General features: G+C 46.1%; 1 protein-coding gene across 1 annotated transcript in view; it reads right to left on the reverse strand.

The window, feature by feature from the left end:
• CNPY1 (canopy FGF signaling regulator 1) overlaps nucleotides 1-14,991 on the reverse strand; it is a 48,928-nt gene extending 33,937 nt beyond the window's left edge. The window contains 2 exon segments of the mRNA XM_059818787.1: nucleotides 1,667-1,762; nucleotides 14,833-14,991. Coding sequence (XP_059674770.1) covers nucleotides 1,667-1,762; nucleotides 14,833-14,991 — 255 coding nt within the window.
• Between the last annotated feature and the right edge of the window lie 2,960 nt (nucleotides 14,992-17,951).

Below are 17,951 nucleotides of genomic sequence, written 5' to 3' on the forward strand. Positions count from 1 at the left end.
ATAGAAATCATTGTGAAAAATAAACTACAGCAATTTAGATATTTAGTTTTCAAATCAGTTGACAGGCAGAGCAAGGAAATGTTTTTACCTCTGAAGAAATAAATGTAATAAAATACTGTTTAAATAATGTTTAAGTGATGTGATGAAAGACGGGTTCACGAACCCTCTGTTATGTTAACAATTAGCAGTGCAGGACATGGGTTTTGTTTAAGAAATGTGTACTGCTAATATTGGGGTCAACATATGAATAAACAAGAATGGCAGTACGCACTAGAGTCAGACTTTATTAACATATGCGTAGTTATCTGTATTGCTTTACTTCTTGCACCAAGACCTACTGCAGTCATCTCCCATGTGTCTGTGTGTCCACAGGCAGGTGTGGGCACCCATGCATACCCTTGCCCACATTGAGGCATCTTTTGTGCACTGAAATGACTTTCTTGCTCAAAGCGAGGAAGACGCACACGTATCCGCTCACTACTGAAGTCTGACGCCGACCCACGCTGTTAGAGGCAGCAAGGCCCAGGGGTTGGGGTGCTGACTTGGGACCACTCCAGGAGCACCCCAAGCGTCACTTGTTCTGCTGTAGACTAACCGTGCAATGTCAGGCAAGCCCCACTGTGTCCTCCTCTCATTTCCTCTTAGTTAATCTTACTGACCATTGCTGTTGACCACACCGTCGGCCACAATGGTACCCTGAGCCTGAAGTTCCCATTGACAGTAAAGATAAACTTCTTGCAGTTGGACTTCAGAAGACTCAAATGTCTTGGACAGCTTCCGATTCAGCTCACCTCCTGCTGCCTTGGAAAGCTGTGGCCTCTTTCCAGACATATCCTTGGACAGCTTAGTCCTCAGTCCTTCTCAGTGATAGCTTGGGAACAGACATGTAAAGCCAGGCCTGAGAAGCATCATCTTGAGAAGGCCACAGCCATTTACAAAGAAGAAGCTTTCATCTTCATTATGCCTTAAATACTCTCTTAAGCCTTTTAATTTACAGACAGAGATGATGGAAAAGTCCATTATCTGAGTCAACAACAATCCTCTGAAATATTTGCTGAATGATCGAGCTCACCAAACGTTTCCAGAGGCTTTTCGATTTACATGTATCTAGTATGATCTCTATTTTCCATGCTGCAAAACACATAGAGTAAGCCAAGCTCTGCTCCTGGAAGTTGGCAATGTGAGGGCTTGGTCCAGCAAAATGTTAACCACCCTCAGTTCCCACCATAGGCAGTGGAAGTTGAAGGTATTCAGGACCCACAAGAAGCCCATGGATGGCACCATTCAGACCTCCAGTGCAATGCCTGATTAGATGAAGGTCTGTCTCTGGGTAGAATGTATATTCTCTCCCTCTCATTCTCCCTTTTTCTTTCTCTGTCTTAATAATGCGTGTAGCTCTGATTTATTTTTTATCAAGATTAACAATGGAACAATACTGCTTCAAATATTAAAAAGGCAAAGAAATGTAGGTACTGAAAAGGAAGGAAAATACCTCAATTTCAAGCCTAAAGATTACTTTGGGTCCCAGAGGAAGCAGAAGCAATTTAGTGGCTGATACCCTTAGCAAGAAAAAAGGTTGTAAGATTAAGACCAACTGCTGTTTGGATAAGTGGTTGGTAATTGCACATATCAGCAATTATGTGCTGTCATATCATTTTTCTGTTACCTTACTCCTCTCTTGTGTCCCGTCAGGGTTTACTTGGAATGACCCTACATCTATGGTCCTCTTTGGATTCACCTTCTTAATGTCATACAACAGTGCCTCGCAAGTTCAAAGAAAAAAGAAGTCATTATTACAGGAGATGCCTGGTGGAGGTGCTCCTCTTCACAGATGTAGCTAGAGGCTACTGCTATAATAACCAGGCTTCCAGGAACAGAAATAAAGAAAGGCCTCCTGAACCTGCAAAACCTCCCTTTGTCCTCCAGCCTCGCAGGGGGAGAAGTGGGTGTGTGAGGGGAGAGTTTTAGCAGGGAGAGATGTGAGCCGGGTAGGAGAGGGTTGTCTCTCCGCATGGTTCAGGTGCCACCCCGCCCGTGATGCTGCAGCACCCAGCTCCGGGCCACGCTGGGGGTGTCGCGGCAGGAGCTGGGGGCCCCGAGGCTTGCTTGGTTGGGACAGTACAGGTTACTATCTTGAATCCTCTTCAAATGAAAAGGGGAAGCTTGAATTGGCTGTATCTAGGCTGCTTATAACTCCTGCCCCAGCTGGGGACATTTTGGGCGGTAACGGTGGCCCGCCCGTGAGCTGAGCGACAGGGCTCACTTCTGTAGCTTGTCAGAGGCTTTGCATCACTCAGAAAGGTGAACACCATCAGAAACACCTTTTCTCTCACAGAAGTAGCTGATTCCCCAATAAAGTGTCAAAAGATAACAAAGTCTGCTCCAGCTAAACTCATCTGTTCATTGCCTGAGGGAAGCCTCCAGCTTATACGGCACTGGGTGCTCCCATGGAGCAGAAAATATTTAGCTTGCTAATCAGATTCAGGCAGGAGTTGTAACTGCTGCGGTCTGCAGTGTGCCTACAGTATATCTAGAGAGGAAAGGCGATAGCTGGCTTTCAGGTGTCCCGGTACGGATCCGCAGCGATGCCTCTGAGGTCAGTGACTCTGCAGGGATGTAAAGGAGAGCAGGGTTTTACATGGGGATCCCACCGCGCAAGCAGAGTGAGTCCTGTCTCTGCAAGGGCCATCACAGTGAGAAGCTCTGGGGAGGACCAGCAAACTGCTGGGTCATGCTGAGGGAGATGCCAAACTGCAGCCGAATGCAAGAGTCTTAGCAGTGATAGCGAGGTGCCACCTAACAGCTCGTGGAAGAGCTAATACCCTTTGAAAAGCGGATAAAAGATTCATCAGCACAGATGAAGATACGAGGGCTTGGGCTTAGACAGCCTGTAGCTCCTGCCAAGAAACTGTGTGGAAGGTAGACATGAATTTAAAAGGTTGAGTGGGGGCCAGCAAGCCAATAACTGAATAATCCCACCCAGATAGGAAACCAAAGCATAAACAAGAGTCTCCACATACTGACGAGTTAGCACTGGTTGCACTCTGGAAAGGATCCTAAAATAACAGAGATTCCTGGAGACAGAATAAACACATCTCTCAGTTGTCATCCTGAGCAGAGGGTAATTGCCTAGATGTCTGATTGACTCGCTGCTAGAACTAAATATATAGTTCTCTGACATGCTGTCACCTCCTTCGCTGTATGTTTGAGATTTTTGAGTAAAGCACATCAGGAATCAAAGCAAATGTCCAGAGGAAAGATGCATCTCGACCTTGAACTTTAATCACCAGCAAAGGGCTGAAAATGTATTTAAAAGAAGTGAAGTTACTGCATTCCTGAGAGCGACATTTAATCTTGAAATTCCCGGGGGCTTGTGCGCATACAATCCAACCCCCCCAACAGGGGAACACGGAGTTGCAGCCCCTGTCTGAGGGCTGGGGAGTTGGTGCCCGGCTTTCTGAGCTCCCACTCAGACACGACACGGTCCTCAACTTCGCATCTGATCCCCATTTTCTTTCCGGGGGTTCCTTCGGGGTTCCTTCATCATGTTGCTTCCCAGTTTGCACTGCTGGAAGAGACAGAGGAGCAAAGGTCTCAAGTTAATCTTCCTTCTAGTTTTAGCAGCTCTTTTACCCCAAACCCGAGTGCTTGATGCCTTCTCAAAGCCGCCACAAGGCTCTTGGTTAGCGAGCCGTCCTGTCTACCCTGCTCATGCTTTTCTTCCTTCCCACCTCAGAGCAAGTCTCAGTTTCAGCTATGTTCAACTTTTATGTACGTACATGCAAAAGAACCTACCCAGAAGCCTTAACACTGGAATGTTAATATAAATTTTCAGTAAGTAAGTCTTGGAAGTTGCAGGGGGCTGGATGACTGTCAACATAATATTGATTTTCAAAAGTAAAATGACCTGGCCAAACCCTAGGATGGCCCAGCTCCTGGGAAGGATGATGTGCTGGTTCAGTTCAGTTCATAATAGATATAAAAAATAGTATACTAAATGCAATGCAGTGTGAGTTCAGGAAGGTAACTGTTTGTTAACTTAATATTATACTCTAACGTGTAACAGACTTCTATAAAACAATTTACTCCGTACTCTGTGACAGCTTAGGTACTGAACTCAAACCAAAATTAACCTGGTACATCATAGGTGAAAGGAAAATGTTTGAACAACAGGCCTTTAAAGGTAACCGTAAAGAAAATTATCATTAGATTAATATAATTCTAAAAGAGCCCTGGTTCTAAGTCCTTGGTCTTTCGTATTATGCACCATTTAAGGAAAAAAATAAGGTCATCATCAGAGGCACAGACATTGGATGCGTGATTAATAGTGAAAGGATAAATCATGGACGTGGAGTGATACGCATCACCCAGTGAGCTACACATGGGCAATCGGTGGAGTCAGACACAAAGTAATTCCTCTGCAAACGAGGAATGCTGGACGACCTTCCACGCAGGCTGCACTGGAACCAGCATGCAAAATGGCTAAGGCAAAACCTGGGAAAAATCTGCGAGTGGCAGACTGGAGGAAGGAGGTCACATCACCTCCCACCGCAGGTCTGCTATGGTCCCTGCTGTGAAACTGCCTCCAGGACGGCAGCCCAGCACTACCATCAGGTGATGGAGCAGGAGAGGCTCTGAGAAGCTCCATAAAGACACCAGGAATCATGGCATGGGGTGGGTGGAGGGCCAGATTCTTCTTTCTCCCCCCAGAAAAGGGACACTGGAGGCATAGCAGGGCTCAGGCACATGGTGAGGCAGTGGAAACCACACACTTCAAATCCAGATTGGTGGCCCAAGGACAAGACTATATCTGCTCTATCTCTCTGTGTTTGAAAATTCACGTGGGAGTGAACTGAATTCCAGGTCACAGGGAGCTTATAAGGCTGTTTTACAAACCTGTCCCCTCCCCTCACCTCCAGCCTGTGCAGGAAAAAGAGCATTTTCTAACAGAAACTTCAATGGAGCTATCACTTTGTGAGTGCTGCAAATATATATATATATGAAGAGACTTGTCTAATATATGTTCAAGATAGAAGTTTGAGATGTCAGAGAATTTTATCTGAGAAAAACAGTCATTCACGCACAAGAGGATAACTTCAAACCTATCTACCTATCTATTCAACTCCGAGCTCTAGACAGATAGAGAAATCAAGGGGAAGCTAGAGCAGGCAGACGCATGTAAAATGATTTCTGAGGGCAGAAAAGAAGATGATGTCCCTACAAGTATGGCTAAACCGAGTTTTGGAGAGAAAAGTGGCAATTACCCAGCCTGTGCCTCCTGCCCTCACACGCACAGCCTCGGGAGCGAAGTGATGTGCTCAACTGAGACAGCCAAACGTGCCCCAGGGGACTGGGATGGCACACGGCTCCCTTGCAGCCAGTTCTTTTTCTACCCAAGATGACCTACTCATCTTTCTCTTTTCTTTTACTGTAGGAAGAATATTACACAACAACCCAGGGAAAAACAGGGTAAGAAGGCATGCAGCACGGACAGGAGGAACTCTGCCCAAGCAGACGACCAGGCGCTCTGTCGGTACTCCCTTGGTCTGATTTCTTACCAGTGATGATCGGAAATAAGTCCAGCGATTTAAAACCGGTATAAATGAGTCCTTGCTTGGGCTCACCATACAGTGAGTTCCCTTCTTCTCCAAAATGTTATTTGTCATCAAGAACCTTCACTCACAGAGACTGCAAAGCCAGAACGCTCTCTCCATTCATTTACATATTAGAACTCGACAGATGATGAAGGAGAAGCAATTCCTGGAGACAGGAATAGTAGTTTTCTTAGTTATGTTTATTCATTTTCTTTTTTGCCCAGTTAAGCCTATGCTCAACAGAAAGCTGATTGTTTCAGATACCTTCATATGTGGTGTTTTACACCATCATACACTAGTATATGGCACATTAACTTAAAGTGATTTAACACAGTCAAAATGAATGAGATCATGTAATGTGAAGGAAATGTGTGGCAATATCTTCTGCTCCTCTTATGAGCAATGCCTGCCTACATGACTGCGGGGAGCCCCGCCATTTCAGCTGGGCTGTGTCGGCCTCTCCATTAGAGCCAAGAGCTGGGCAACACCTTGAGGCAGTGCTTAAGCAAAGGGTGCTGCTGTGCTGTCCCCTGCCCTGGGCAAACAGAAGTTTACCTCTGTCCCAGAAGCAAAGTTGGCCATTGCAACCTTATCTTTGTGACTGCTAACGGGATAGGTGCTCCCTCTCACCCAAATCCCTCTGCACAGAAGATGGATCCTGGAGATGATATTTTAAACTTCCATTTTCCCTTCAAGTGCCGTTTGGATTTATTTTTTCTCTCTCCCACGTTGTTTCACATTAACTGTATTCAACTACAGGGAGTATCAGAAAATATTACCTTAGCTTGAGAATAGATTTGCTCTCAAGTGACATCTTCCAATACTACTGATTTATACCCTTTTCCTGCATTGATCTGTTGGGAGCTTTCATCAGCTATATCTGACATAAACACTGTATTATTCTGTATTGCATTATACCCTAGAAATCCACTCAAATCCCTTTGCTCCTCAAATTAAAGCAATATGCATTACAGTGTCCTGATTTCCTTCTATTCTTGCATTTGCATTTTTGTATCATGCTCTAGATTACTCATGTATATTTTGGCATAAGCCTCTCCCTGTTCATTTGAGAATATTGCCTTTAATCTTCCTTATACCTTGAAGCATACAAAATCTCTGCCCCAAAGGACACGTGGACACGTTTAGTTCCCACAGTGGCTGAATTTCTGTGGAAGTTATTTAAAGCAAATGCCATGTTGTTCAGAAGCCCAAGCCTTGTTCCAGGGTGATCCCGCGGACACCCACGATGTGCCTCTGGTCTCACTGCTTCACACAGCATGTGAGGTTCGTCTGCCGCACTGCAGATCACTCTGCTTTTGGGAAGGGACTTCTCTTCTCCTCCTGCCACAGCGGCACAGACTGCAGCTCTGCAGCCAAAAGGTTTTAGTCGTGTGGCCGTGCTGGGATGCCTGAGCTCTGCAGCAGTTAAACCATGGAGTTCATTTGCCTGCAAGCAGCTTTTTGATGGCAGAAATAGAGTAGCAGCTGTAGGTTGTACTTTTGCTGCAAGAGATTGGGTGGATCCATTCCATTGTTCTTATTCACTCTGATTTGATCATCAGAATGATCCACTATTGTATTTCTCACAAAACATAACACTACAAGAGTACACCCAATAATATATCTCACAGTTTGGTAGTTTGGGTTGGGTTAGGATTTTTTTGTGGGTCTACATTACTTCCCAGATTTGTTCAGTGGTAGGACTCCATGTAGGTCCAATGTTTGCCTCAATCAGATATTAATGGTTATTCAGTCAGCCAGAGCCCTAAGCTCAGTAAAGCTACATGACACAGATGAAAGGGCAGGACTTTCCTTGAAAGAGGAGCTTCAGACTTTTCTGAGGTAGTATATAGGCACATTGGTTCAGAGTTGCGCCATCTGATAGCCAGTCTAGATAACCTGGCATACTCTTTATTCTAGAATTCCCTGGATTATTACACCCCCCAGAATGTGGTCTAAAGTAACGGGGGTAGGAAAAGACATCTGTAATTTAGGGACAAGTAAGTCTTTCCATAGGTGGGAGGGAAGGGAGAAGACCCAGGCATTATTTCAGTTAAGGCTGAGACCAACATGTTCGAAGTGACCCTATTATTCTCTACTCTTATTTTCAAACATCCACTGTAATATATCTGAGATCTGGCTTAAAGATCTGAGCACTACAGACTCTGCAGGCAATCAGAGCACAGGGTGCACAGAGACACTAAAAATGCCCATTCGCCCGGGCTCAGGACAGGCTCTCAAGAAACATCTTGAAAGGTGCGGTCCCTTACAAGGAGCATCAAGCAACCCGCAATGCCAAGGAAGACCCAGCGGCCTGTGGAAGCTGTGACCCATCGCAGGGAGCACATGCAGCATGGGCTTTGGGTCCAGTGTCAGCTAAAACCTGAAATATCAACCATGGTACCTGGAAGGGAAGAGCCTTTGTATAAGGCAGAGCAGAAGCTGAAGGTGGTTTGGCAAGAAAACCACTGTCACCTGGAGTCATAGGGGAAATGTGTCTGCAGCTTCCGCGTCAGAATGGGAAACCTCTTTCTCCACCCGTATTTAAGCTATGGCCTCGTGCAGAGCCACTAATCAGTCCAGCGTAGCTTCAATCACAGCAAGTAACGTGGAGCTCTCCTTGGAGGACAATCCAACATCATTGATGTACCCACAGGGACAGCATCTCCTGAAATCCCCCACAAAATGCCCCTCCCTGGCCTGTTCACATAGAACTGCAAAAGATGCTATCGCTGCTAAAAACGAACAAAATTTTATATCCAACCCAAGTGGAAGAGACCTATCTCTGCTAAGGTCCACTGGGCGAGGAGCAAAAAGGACAGACAAAAAGACAGAGGGCTAAAAAAACCAGTTATGTTGTGCCTATCAGAGCAAACCAAATACCACTGCATATTCACTAAGATTTGTTCAAAAGTTCAGAAAATTCGCTCCAGTAATATAATGGGTGATAATTCAATTTATTTATGTTTTTAAGGCATGAAGACTAGCTTTAATTTCCCTCAACTGTGCCTCTATTATTATTAATCTACTTATCTTCTAAAAAGATCATCTAAACTACACTATACAGGGAATGTGATCTTTGGCCATGTAGGGCTTTGCAATTATCCAGTTCTGAATGAACTTGTTGTTAAAACATTTTTTAAGTCTAATGAAAACATTAGATCAATTCCTTGCAGTGATAGTTGTCATTAAATCAATAGTGTGTGTAAGTCCATTATACTGATATTTGACACGAACTGCCGAAGGTCTGCTAACAATGAAACCATACTGAAGCGTGTCCTCTGCTAAGCATATTTCATACGAGATAAAAATCTGTTAAGTCTACAGTAACTGAAACTTTTCTTCTTTAACTAAAATAAACAGATATCTGAAATGTTGCTGTAACTCACACTAGGACCACCATGATCACACAGGTTTTGGAGCCGGTCCTTTTATCACACCTTTATCACAGCTGTGCTCTCAAATCAGTTAGAAAAGCTATTTTTGATTATTTATCTGTATGGCTTGCAAAGCCCAGGCAGAGATTTCCTAACAAAGTTCTGCTAAGCATGGAGGACCTGATCCTGCCCCCTCCAAAAGCAACAGCACTGTCACCAACTTCAGTGGAAGTTGGACCGTTCCTCAAGTCCCTGGGAAAGGAAAGGTCTTCCCACGGAGGAACAGCATCTCTGCATCACAGCGGAGCAGCTTGCAGGGACAAGAAACACAACCAGTCCCATTTCCCCATGGAGAAGATCAGTTCCTTCGTATGTGCCATTATATTGTAAATGGGAAAGATCATTGAAAGACCTCTGGCTCTGTGTTCTTTGAACATTTTTCTAGTGGTCTGCAAACTCAGTTTCCACTCCTACCATGGGTGCTTCAGAAACAGCATTGCTGTCAGTACAATCCTGCGAGAGCGTGATGTCTGATGTATGTAATATATGCCATGAGAGAAATATAAAACTTGAAAAAATGGCTAGCTGATGGAAACACTGAAGTCCAGAGAAGAGCCATTCAGCGTGCCATTTCTTATGATTTAGAAACATAACAATTTTTCAGTAGCAGTACATAACATTTGCTCACAGGCAAAAGAGCCGTGAGCACCGAAGTGTAAAGAGAAATAATGGTCAATGGCAGACGTTGACAATTTTCTGGCCGAAAAGACCACTTTAAACTGAAAATTCAAACTAATTTATTTGAAAGATGTTAAAGATTTACTACGGAGTGGGCAGAGGATCAGTGAAAGTCTTCATCAAACAATTTTTGGAAATTTTGGTCCTCAGAAAAGGCTTTTTTTCCCAAACAAACGAACTAATTGATAGAAAAAAGTCACCTGAGACATTCTCTGAGACTTTTGGCTTCTGTAATTCCTGCAGCAGAAACCCCCGACCAGTGCAGAAGCGGAGGGAGAACCCAAGCAGAGCGGGTCCGGCCCTGCCCTGTGCTATGGCTCCCACTAACGGCAGCAAGGGAAAGCTCCGTCACTCCCAACACAGCAGAGAGCGCAGAAAAAACTCTGCAAAGTGTTCTTCACCCCATTTTTGGTGTTTGGTTTTTGAATGTCTAAAATACAGTTACCAACTAGATTTTCCTGAACCGTTTCCACACTCAGAATATGAGTTTAACAGAGAATAATCTGAATCATAGTCTCCTTGGATGGGTTTTATCTCACCTTCAGGCATCTGCAACGTAGACCTCTAGAGCTACATCCTCATTGCAGCCAGGGGAGCGAGATCCAGAGTGTGATTCTCATTGACTGTCTGACCTATTCCAGGCATGGGATGAATCATGATCTCAATTTTTCTGCTGACTTTTGCCTCGCCTGTAAGCGGAGCTGGGGCGACCAGTCCAGACACGTGGTGGAGATTGCCCCGGCGTGACTGCAAGGAGACGCCACACAGAAAACAAAGCTCTTGTGCTCAGCTGGCGAGGATGATGGTGGTTGAAATGAGGACGTTATGTAGGACTCTGCTTTAGGGAGCCTGGATCGGGGGATCAGCGCTGGTGGATGGAGGTTCTTGTTTCTGGTTGAGGAGAGCTTCAACCCCCTTCACGTGGGGTCTTTAGATTTTTGGTCAAGTCTGTGCTCCAGTTCTGTTACTGGGGGGAGAAGTTCAAAAATCTCAGGTAAGAACTGGTAACTGTGGAAGGGGACGGACAAATATGTTTGTTTTCCATTTTGGTTCTGAGCATGACGGAGATTATCAAAACAGCTGAGTAATTTTCCGTTGTTAACGACGCAGAGATATCTGCCCGCAATCAGACGCAGAGACCAGGTGCAGGCTGTCCTTGGGTCCCATTTCTAAATCTCAGATACATTTTTATAAGGCCTCTGACTCAAGGAATAAACATGAGAGGATTACAGCTAATCAGATAAGTATGTCTTTATTTAACTGTAACATCAAAACTAAGCTTGCAGTATGTTCTTAAGAGATAGAGTCTTCAATCTAATTCAAAGATTTTTTGGAAAGATTTTTTTCCTTTTAATTAAATCGTGTTGATTCTATTTGACATTTGATTTCAAGAGAACCGCCAGTGTTTCTCCTTCACTGTCTGTCTCGAATCCGTGTGTAACATGTCACAGCCAAAAGTCTACCCCACTCCTCCTGAAGGCTGCTGTATTTTAGCTTCTCTGTGGGTCATACAGACCAGCCTAGGTACAGATCAGCCACTGAAACACTTCCCACTGAAGACCCAGATTCCTGTATAGTGCAGCACAGTGCTGTGCAGGTAGTGCAGTATGCATTTGGCACCTATGTACGTGCAGGGAATGTAAACCTGCTGACATGAGGCAGGCTTTCCTCACACCAAGGAACAAGTTACGCTGGGATAAGCAACGTGGTAAATACCCCACAAATACCAGGGAAGAAGTTTTGGCCAGCTTGTCCCGCTGCACTGGTCCATGGTGGGGCCAGACTAGCACACAACGGCTGCAGCCAACAGTGGGAGGGTGAAGCAAAGTAATATTGCTCCTCTTCAGCAGCCTGTCCATATTGCAATGTATTTTATATTTTAGCCACATGGATGAAGTCTCAGCCTTAGGTCTTACCCTGGGTCAGTCCTCTGGTCTGGCCCCCTGCGTGACTGCAGCACGTACCCGCAATGGTGGCACTGTGGTGGAGGTGAGAAAGGTGAGAGCTTCCCCTCTTGATGGCAATGCTCCTTGTGGGACCACAGTGGTGGTGGACTTTGGGGACCTCCTTGGGTTCACAACCACATGCATAACTGCAGAGCCCAAGAAGGAACCAACAGAGATACTCCATATGTTAAAACAGAGTGTAAGTTCTTTGGAGATGGGATCTGATGTACCAAATCGTAAAGGAGCTAAAAAAAGATGCTCTGCTATACAAAAGTAATTACACAAATATATTAAGGTTGCAGATCAGGATCTCAGAAGTCAGAAAATGCCTGCGTTAGCGTTGGCTGGAAAAGAGCCCTGTGTCCACTGAATTCCCCTCTCATTTGTTGCTGAAACTGGAAGCTGCCCAGTGAACGAGGCAGGAAATTTGAGGAGGAGGAAGGAGACATGGTGAAGGCAGCTGAATGGTGTCCTGGGGAACTGGCTGCTATCTGTGTCCCTGCTGAAGAGTTTCTCTGAGATACTGCCAAGTCATCCAAACCATACGTCGAAAGCTTTGTCTTGGTAATTGTGTGGGGCTTTGTTTTTTGAATACATAAATTAATGCCCCAAGTTGTGATTCACAAAACTGCTGAGCACTCGTTGCTGTGAAAGAAAACAAGGGCACTGTCCTTCCAGCACATAAAGTGCTAGAGAACGTGAAGTGTTCAGAAAAATCAGGTCATTAGGCATGCAAATTGGGTCATCAAAATTAGTGGATCTTTTTGACATTAATCTCTCTAGACTTCTTCCTGGGAAAACAGGGAGATCCCATACCCTACAGGAGAGTTGTGAACTAAATTAATTTAATGTTTGTTTCCCCACTAGCTCCCGCTCCATCTGATGCTGATGCTATTTGCATGTCAGGCGGGCTGTTTCCATCTCTTCCTCGCTCGCTGCAGTCACTGAGGACACGGTCGAGGCGTGGATCGATGCTGTACCGGTACGGAGCACCCCCAGCCCTGGGCAGGCACAGAATGGGAGCCCTGCCCTGGCCCCTACAGCCACACCAGGCACCTCTGGTGCTGATGGGTGCATCTGGGCTGCTGAGCACTATCATTTCCAGCTCTCAGATTCTCAGATTTGGTCATATTTGAGCATTGTTTCACATGTCCAGAGTATCGTGAAGGCCAGGATGACCTGCCCACTGCCCAGCTTTCGGGCAGTGCTCCACTACGCAGAGCTTCCCAACAGCAAAAGCAACTTCTGAACGTGCTTGTTCCTCAAGGTGGTTCTGCTCCCCTTCCATTTAGATAAGCCCAAGTCTATTACCCCTAAAGTAAAACGCTAAAACTCCTACTGCAGATGTTTAAAGTATGCATTTCTCAGAACAAAGAGCTTATTCAGCTTGAAAAGACTTACTACCTACGGAGAAGTACTAATGCCTCAGCTCCCCGCTTCTCCAGTCTCCGGCATCTGGGGGCCGTCTCAGTCACTGCTCAGCCTGCCGCCCCAAATCCTGCTGCTGGCGGAGGCAGCAGGGTGGGACCCCTCAAAACTGCTGCGCCTCCGTCACCCACAGCTTTGTCAAGGGATTCGGGGAGAGAGGTACGGCTGCATCTGAAGCCACGGCGTTCTTCAGGGAGGACTTATTTCAATATGTTGTTGAAACTATCTGATGTCAGGTTATATGTCTCAGGGGGACGCGCGTTTCGTATAGTTTGTTATGCCATCTGTTAAGAAATGCAGCCACTCGTGTCTCCGCTACATGACCACAGATGGGGAGTTTTTCCCCCTGTGTGCATTACTGTCAATATATGCCAAAGCCTTCTTAGCTGGAGCCAGGTGGAATCACCACCACGACGAGCGCGCCTGGGAAGAAGGGTGCTGGATGGGTCTTCCCGAGCACCTTGGCTTACGGCGTGCAGACGAGCTTAATGAACAAAGCCAGCCTACGCTGGCGAGGTCAGGTCCCCAAAATCCCTCCATCTTGCAGGGCACTGAGCGATGACTCCAGCCGCGGAGCTTGAGTGTGCAGCTTGTTCGTGCAGCTTCGTGCAACACGGTGTGCGGCCCCGGTTGCAGATTTGACCCTCCTGTGAACCGGCTGTGGATGGTGCTTGCCCCAAATCACTGTCCAGCGACAGCACCGTGAATCTCAGATGCATAAAAAAATCCAAAGCCTCAACTTGGTGGAGATGCCGCAGCTCTCAATGAAGGCTTGGTGTGTGCTTAACTAAACACCGTGTCTCCAGTGCTCCAGACTGCGAAGGAAACCGTGCTCTGCTGACCGACCGACCGAGTCCTGCAGGGGAAAAAGCAAACACAAAGCGAGCAGCAAGTCCCCCAACAGCTATAAGCAGCTATTGACTTAAGCATCAGTAACGCTCCTTTTTTTCAGGGGTGATTATCGCACCTTTTAATATTGAGCTGACACTTTTCCACCGTGACTGGGTCCATTCCTGAGCCTGTGGGTTGGAAGCTTTAAAGGGAGGTTTTACAGAAAGGGGACTGTAATTGGAAGTTTTATTGAAAACTGGAAGTTTCACAGGAAGGGGACGTTCGTTAGGAAGGGAAGTTTTACAAAAAGGGGATTTCATTAGGAAGGAAAGTTTTACAGAAAGGAGACTGCAAAGCCAGCCCGTTCTGATCACCCTCCACTCGCTGGTCTCTTTGGGTCAGGTATTTCACCCAAGCAGAATAGGAGCTGGTATTAGATTTATTTTCACTGGAAAGCAAATAGTCACCCTGCTCTCATGGCACTACTTCCACCGCACGGGCGGCAGCACCGGGCGTCATTCCCCGGTGCAAGGAGAGCTGCTGTCCTCCGGGAAGACCCAAGTCAGCAGCAGGAGCGGCAAAGCAGCTCCCTGGGGATGAGGAAGCACTTCTGAGGCTGGTGGGCATGCCAGAAATCTGTCTGAAAACTGAACAAAAAAAATACCATTTTTTCCACCAGTGTTAGAAAGATCTCACCCCTCCACCTCCAGCCCCGCTCCCAGGCGCGGGTGGTGCTCAGCCCTTCTGCAAACCTGCTTTCAAAACTCAGACCTGGGATGCTGCCTCGGGAGGCAGCATTTTGGGGTACCAACAGACGTTTGCGCCCATCGCTTCTTATAAAAGCCCGGTTGGCCTCAGCGAACACAGTCCCCCAACTGAGCCCCTCGCCTCCGCAAAGCTCCGCAGGGTCCTGCTCACCGTGCTCTCTGGCCAGGCTCCACGGACCAGCGGAGGCAGGGGAGGTGGCCCCAGCTCCAGGGGGACCAGGCGGCAGCCCCAGAAACTACTGGGGACAGTGGGGGACCTGGAGGTGCCACCGAGGGGTTCTGAGGCACCAAGTGACCAACACTTGCCCATCCTGGATTTTTACAACCAAATGCAACTTTTGACTGATGTCCAGTTCATGCAGCAAGAAGGCAGATGCTCTACACAAAGATTTCACTGGTGCTTTGTGTGGACTTCGGGCTCCTTCCTCCCCTTCTCACATTGCAGGATCAGGACTTAATTTACCAAGTGATGCAACCAAATAAAAAAGCTAAAGCACTTGAATATAATACTGTGACTAATGGAAAGGATATCTTAATTTAGAGGTATCTTCTCTACTTCTGCCATAATTTACTTCTGCCATAATTTAAGTTTGCACATGCCCATGGGAAAAAACCCAACAACTCATAAAACAATTTTCAAATAAACAGATATCTTACATTATGAATATATGTCTTTGAGGCATGTAAAGCCCTGTATCTAAAGCAACCTCCAGCAGAGCTCCGCCTGCCTTGAACTCTCCGCAGGACTGCCCACGTGCATTTATTTTGAATGCCCACATATTGCACCTGCGGCTCTGATGGTACAGCGAGCAGACAGCTGGCAGGATCGCCCGGCTTGGGGATGCTTCAGCCATGGACCAAGTTCATCAGCACTTATGTGGAGCCCCATGTAGCCGAAATTTTCCTCCATGTCTCTTACAACTGGGAGGCTGCCAGTGCTACATCTGCCTCTACAAGCTATGAGTCCTGTAACAAATATTTGGACTCCAAAAAATAGGGCCCCAGGAGAGAAAGGATTAGGCGCAACCCTTAAAAAAATGAAGTCTTTGTGTTTTAATATCCGCATTCATATCTCAGCCTCTGTCAAGCTTTTCACACAGTGCTTTGGGTGGGGGGCAGCCAAGAGTCATGGCATCTCGGAGGGAGCTGCCGGTTGAGGGAGCATGTCCTTCAACGCCAGGAAGGGCAGCAACAACGCAGACCTTCGAGATGAGAAACACTTGCTCCTTTCTGCACCTGTATAATTCCCCAGATGGACACCCACTAGGGTTGCCAGATTTAAAATCAGAAAATACGAGATGCAGCAGCCACAGCAGCTGGAGGAAGCTGTGAGGAACTATTTTTCCATCATGTCACTGAAAAAAAAATTGGAAATGGAAGAGAAGATGGACTAGAAATAGAAAAAAAATAGAAAAGGAAGAGTAAAAGCTGCGAGGAGGCCAGAATGGAAAGGAGATGAATAGAAGGAAGAGAAAGCTTAGCAGGAAAAAACACTTGCTTGCAATCCCGAAAATGAGTAAATCTGGAGAGAAATAACAATTCTGCTCTTACAGAAAATTGCCACAAAACCCAAACAAAAAACCCTGAATGGGCAAAAATGCTGGCCCAAATACAAACTCATTATCTCCTCCATTTTTTTAGGCAAATGACCAGCAAGATGGCAACTTTTGTGCATCGATCCTTAGGAAACAGCACTCCCCCCGACTCCTGTCATGAAGGACAAGGGATTAGCTCAGGCACCAAGGAGCTGACATAGTTAAACACTGCTGCTGGCAGATACAATCCAGTTTATCACCGAGGCTGTAAAAACACGCATGAAAGCAAATTCGTAAGAAAGATACTCTAATGAAGATGTATAGAAGGGCTGTAATGCCATGTAGCCTCTTGATAGCTAAGGCCCTGATCCTGCAAATTAAGCTAAGCGGCGAAGTTAATCAGATGCATAAGCGTTTGCAACATCAGTGGGTTTTTTTTCTTCCCCAAATGAGCTAAATTCAAAAAGCCTTCGTTTAAATTACATGAAGATATTAGCAACATTGGTTCTTTATTAGAAGCGGTTTATTCATTCAGGGTGTACAGTACGGAGCAACACGCCTGGCATGGTTAGTGATGCGTGAACCTGAAGGGGAAGAAATCCCTTTGCATTCCCTTCACAGCCAAGTTGCACAACAATTCAGGCTGCTGCCTCAGCAGCCAAACGGGCAATTTTCCAAGCCTAAAAGTCAGCAACGAACCCAAGTGTTAAGGAGGCTTTGTTCTCCCTTAAAGCTGACCAGATACCCTTGGAAAGCTCCCTCGGATTGTTCTTCTTCCTCCCCATCTTCTCCCTGACAGCCTCTTTCACTAGGAGAGTATAACCACGATGTTGCATTTCCCAGCCCTCTGCTCCGAAGCAAGGGGTGAAAACCTTACCCAGCTTCACAGGGTCAACGGCAAAACCTTTGGTTCATGGCAAGGCTATAAATGTCCCGGTGAGGATGACCAAACTAGAGCCATGCACCTGAGGGAAGAAGAGAAGAAAAAATCCAGGCTCTCCGACAGCTCATCTCCTATCTCAGAGGTAAGTTTAAAGCTGTGGCAAATGCGTGTTAGCAGCAGGCGTGGCAGGGTAACCCTCAGGAGCCGTCCTGCACTTGTCTTCATGTCAGGGAATGAAATACTAACTCAAAGCAGCAAATCCCGCTTACAATTTGCACACCTCAAAGACACTGCTAAAATCATCTCTTTTGTACAATGCAGGATGTCTTGTTCAATGAGAAAGAAAAACCGTCAAAAGCTGAACAGGCAAAGGAGAGTGAGAAGCCCTCTCCGCGAGTGGAGCATCTCCGTGATCGTAACATAAGGCGATCAAGGCTGGGAGGCCAGGGGACCTTGTTGCCCTCTCAGCAGACCCATTAGCACTCCGGTAAGATTCTTCATGTTGATCAGTTGAACAGTAACAGTTTCTCATAACAAAGCACCCGAGCAGCATCCATCAGGTACGCTCGTGAGGTATCGGTGTGTGGGTGATCAGGGACTACCTCCTCCGCAGTGAAACGTAGGCGATGTTGAGATGGGATGCTTAAGCTATGGCGTAACATACAGCAATGCTGTATAAAGGCGAAAATTGGGTAAAACCTTTTAGAAAGAAATGACTTTATTCAGGAAGAAATACAACACCAAGGGGAAAGAGGAATACAAAAAGAACAAGCAAACAAATGGCTCTTGCTTTTCTCTGCCATTTTTAAGAGGCTTAAGTGAAAATTTCTAAATGTATTTTTCAGTTAATTT

Source organism: Gavia stellata, chromosome 6 (genome assembly GCF_030936135.1).
Source record: "Gavia stellata isolate bGavSte3 chromosome 6, bGavSte3.hap2, whole genome shotgun sequence".
NCBI lineage: Eukaryota > Metazoa > Chordata > Aves > Gaviiformes > Gaviidae > Gavia > Gavia stellata.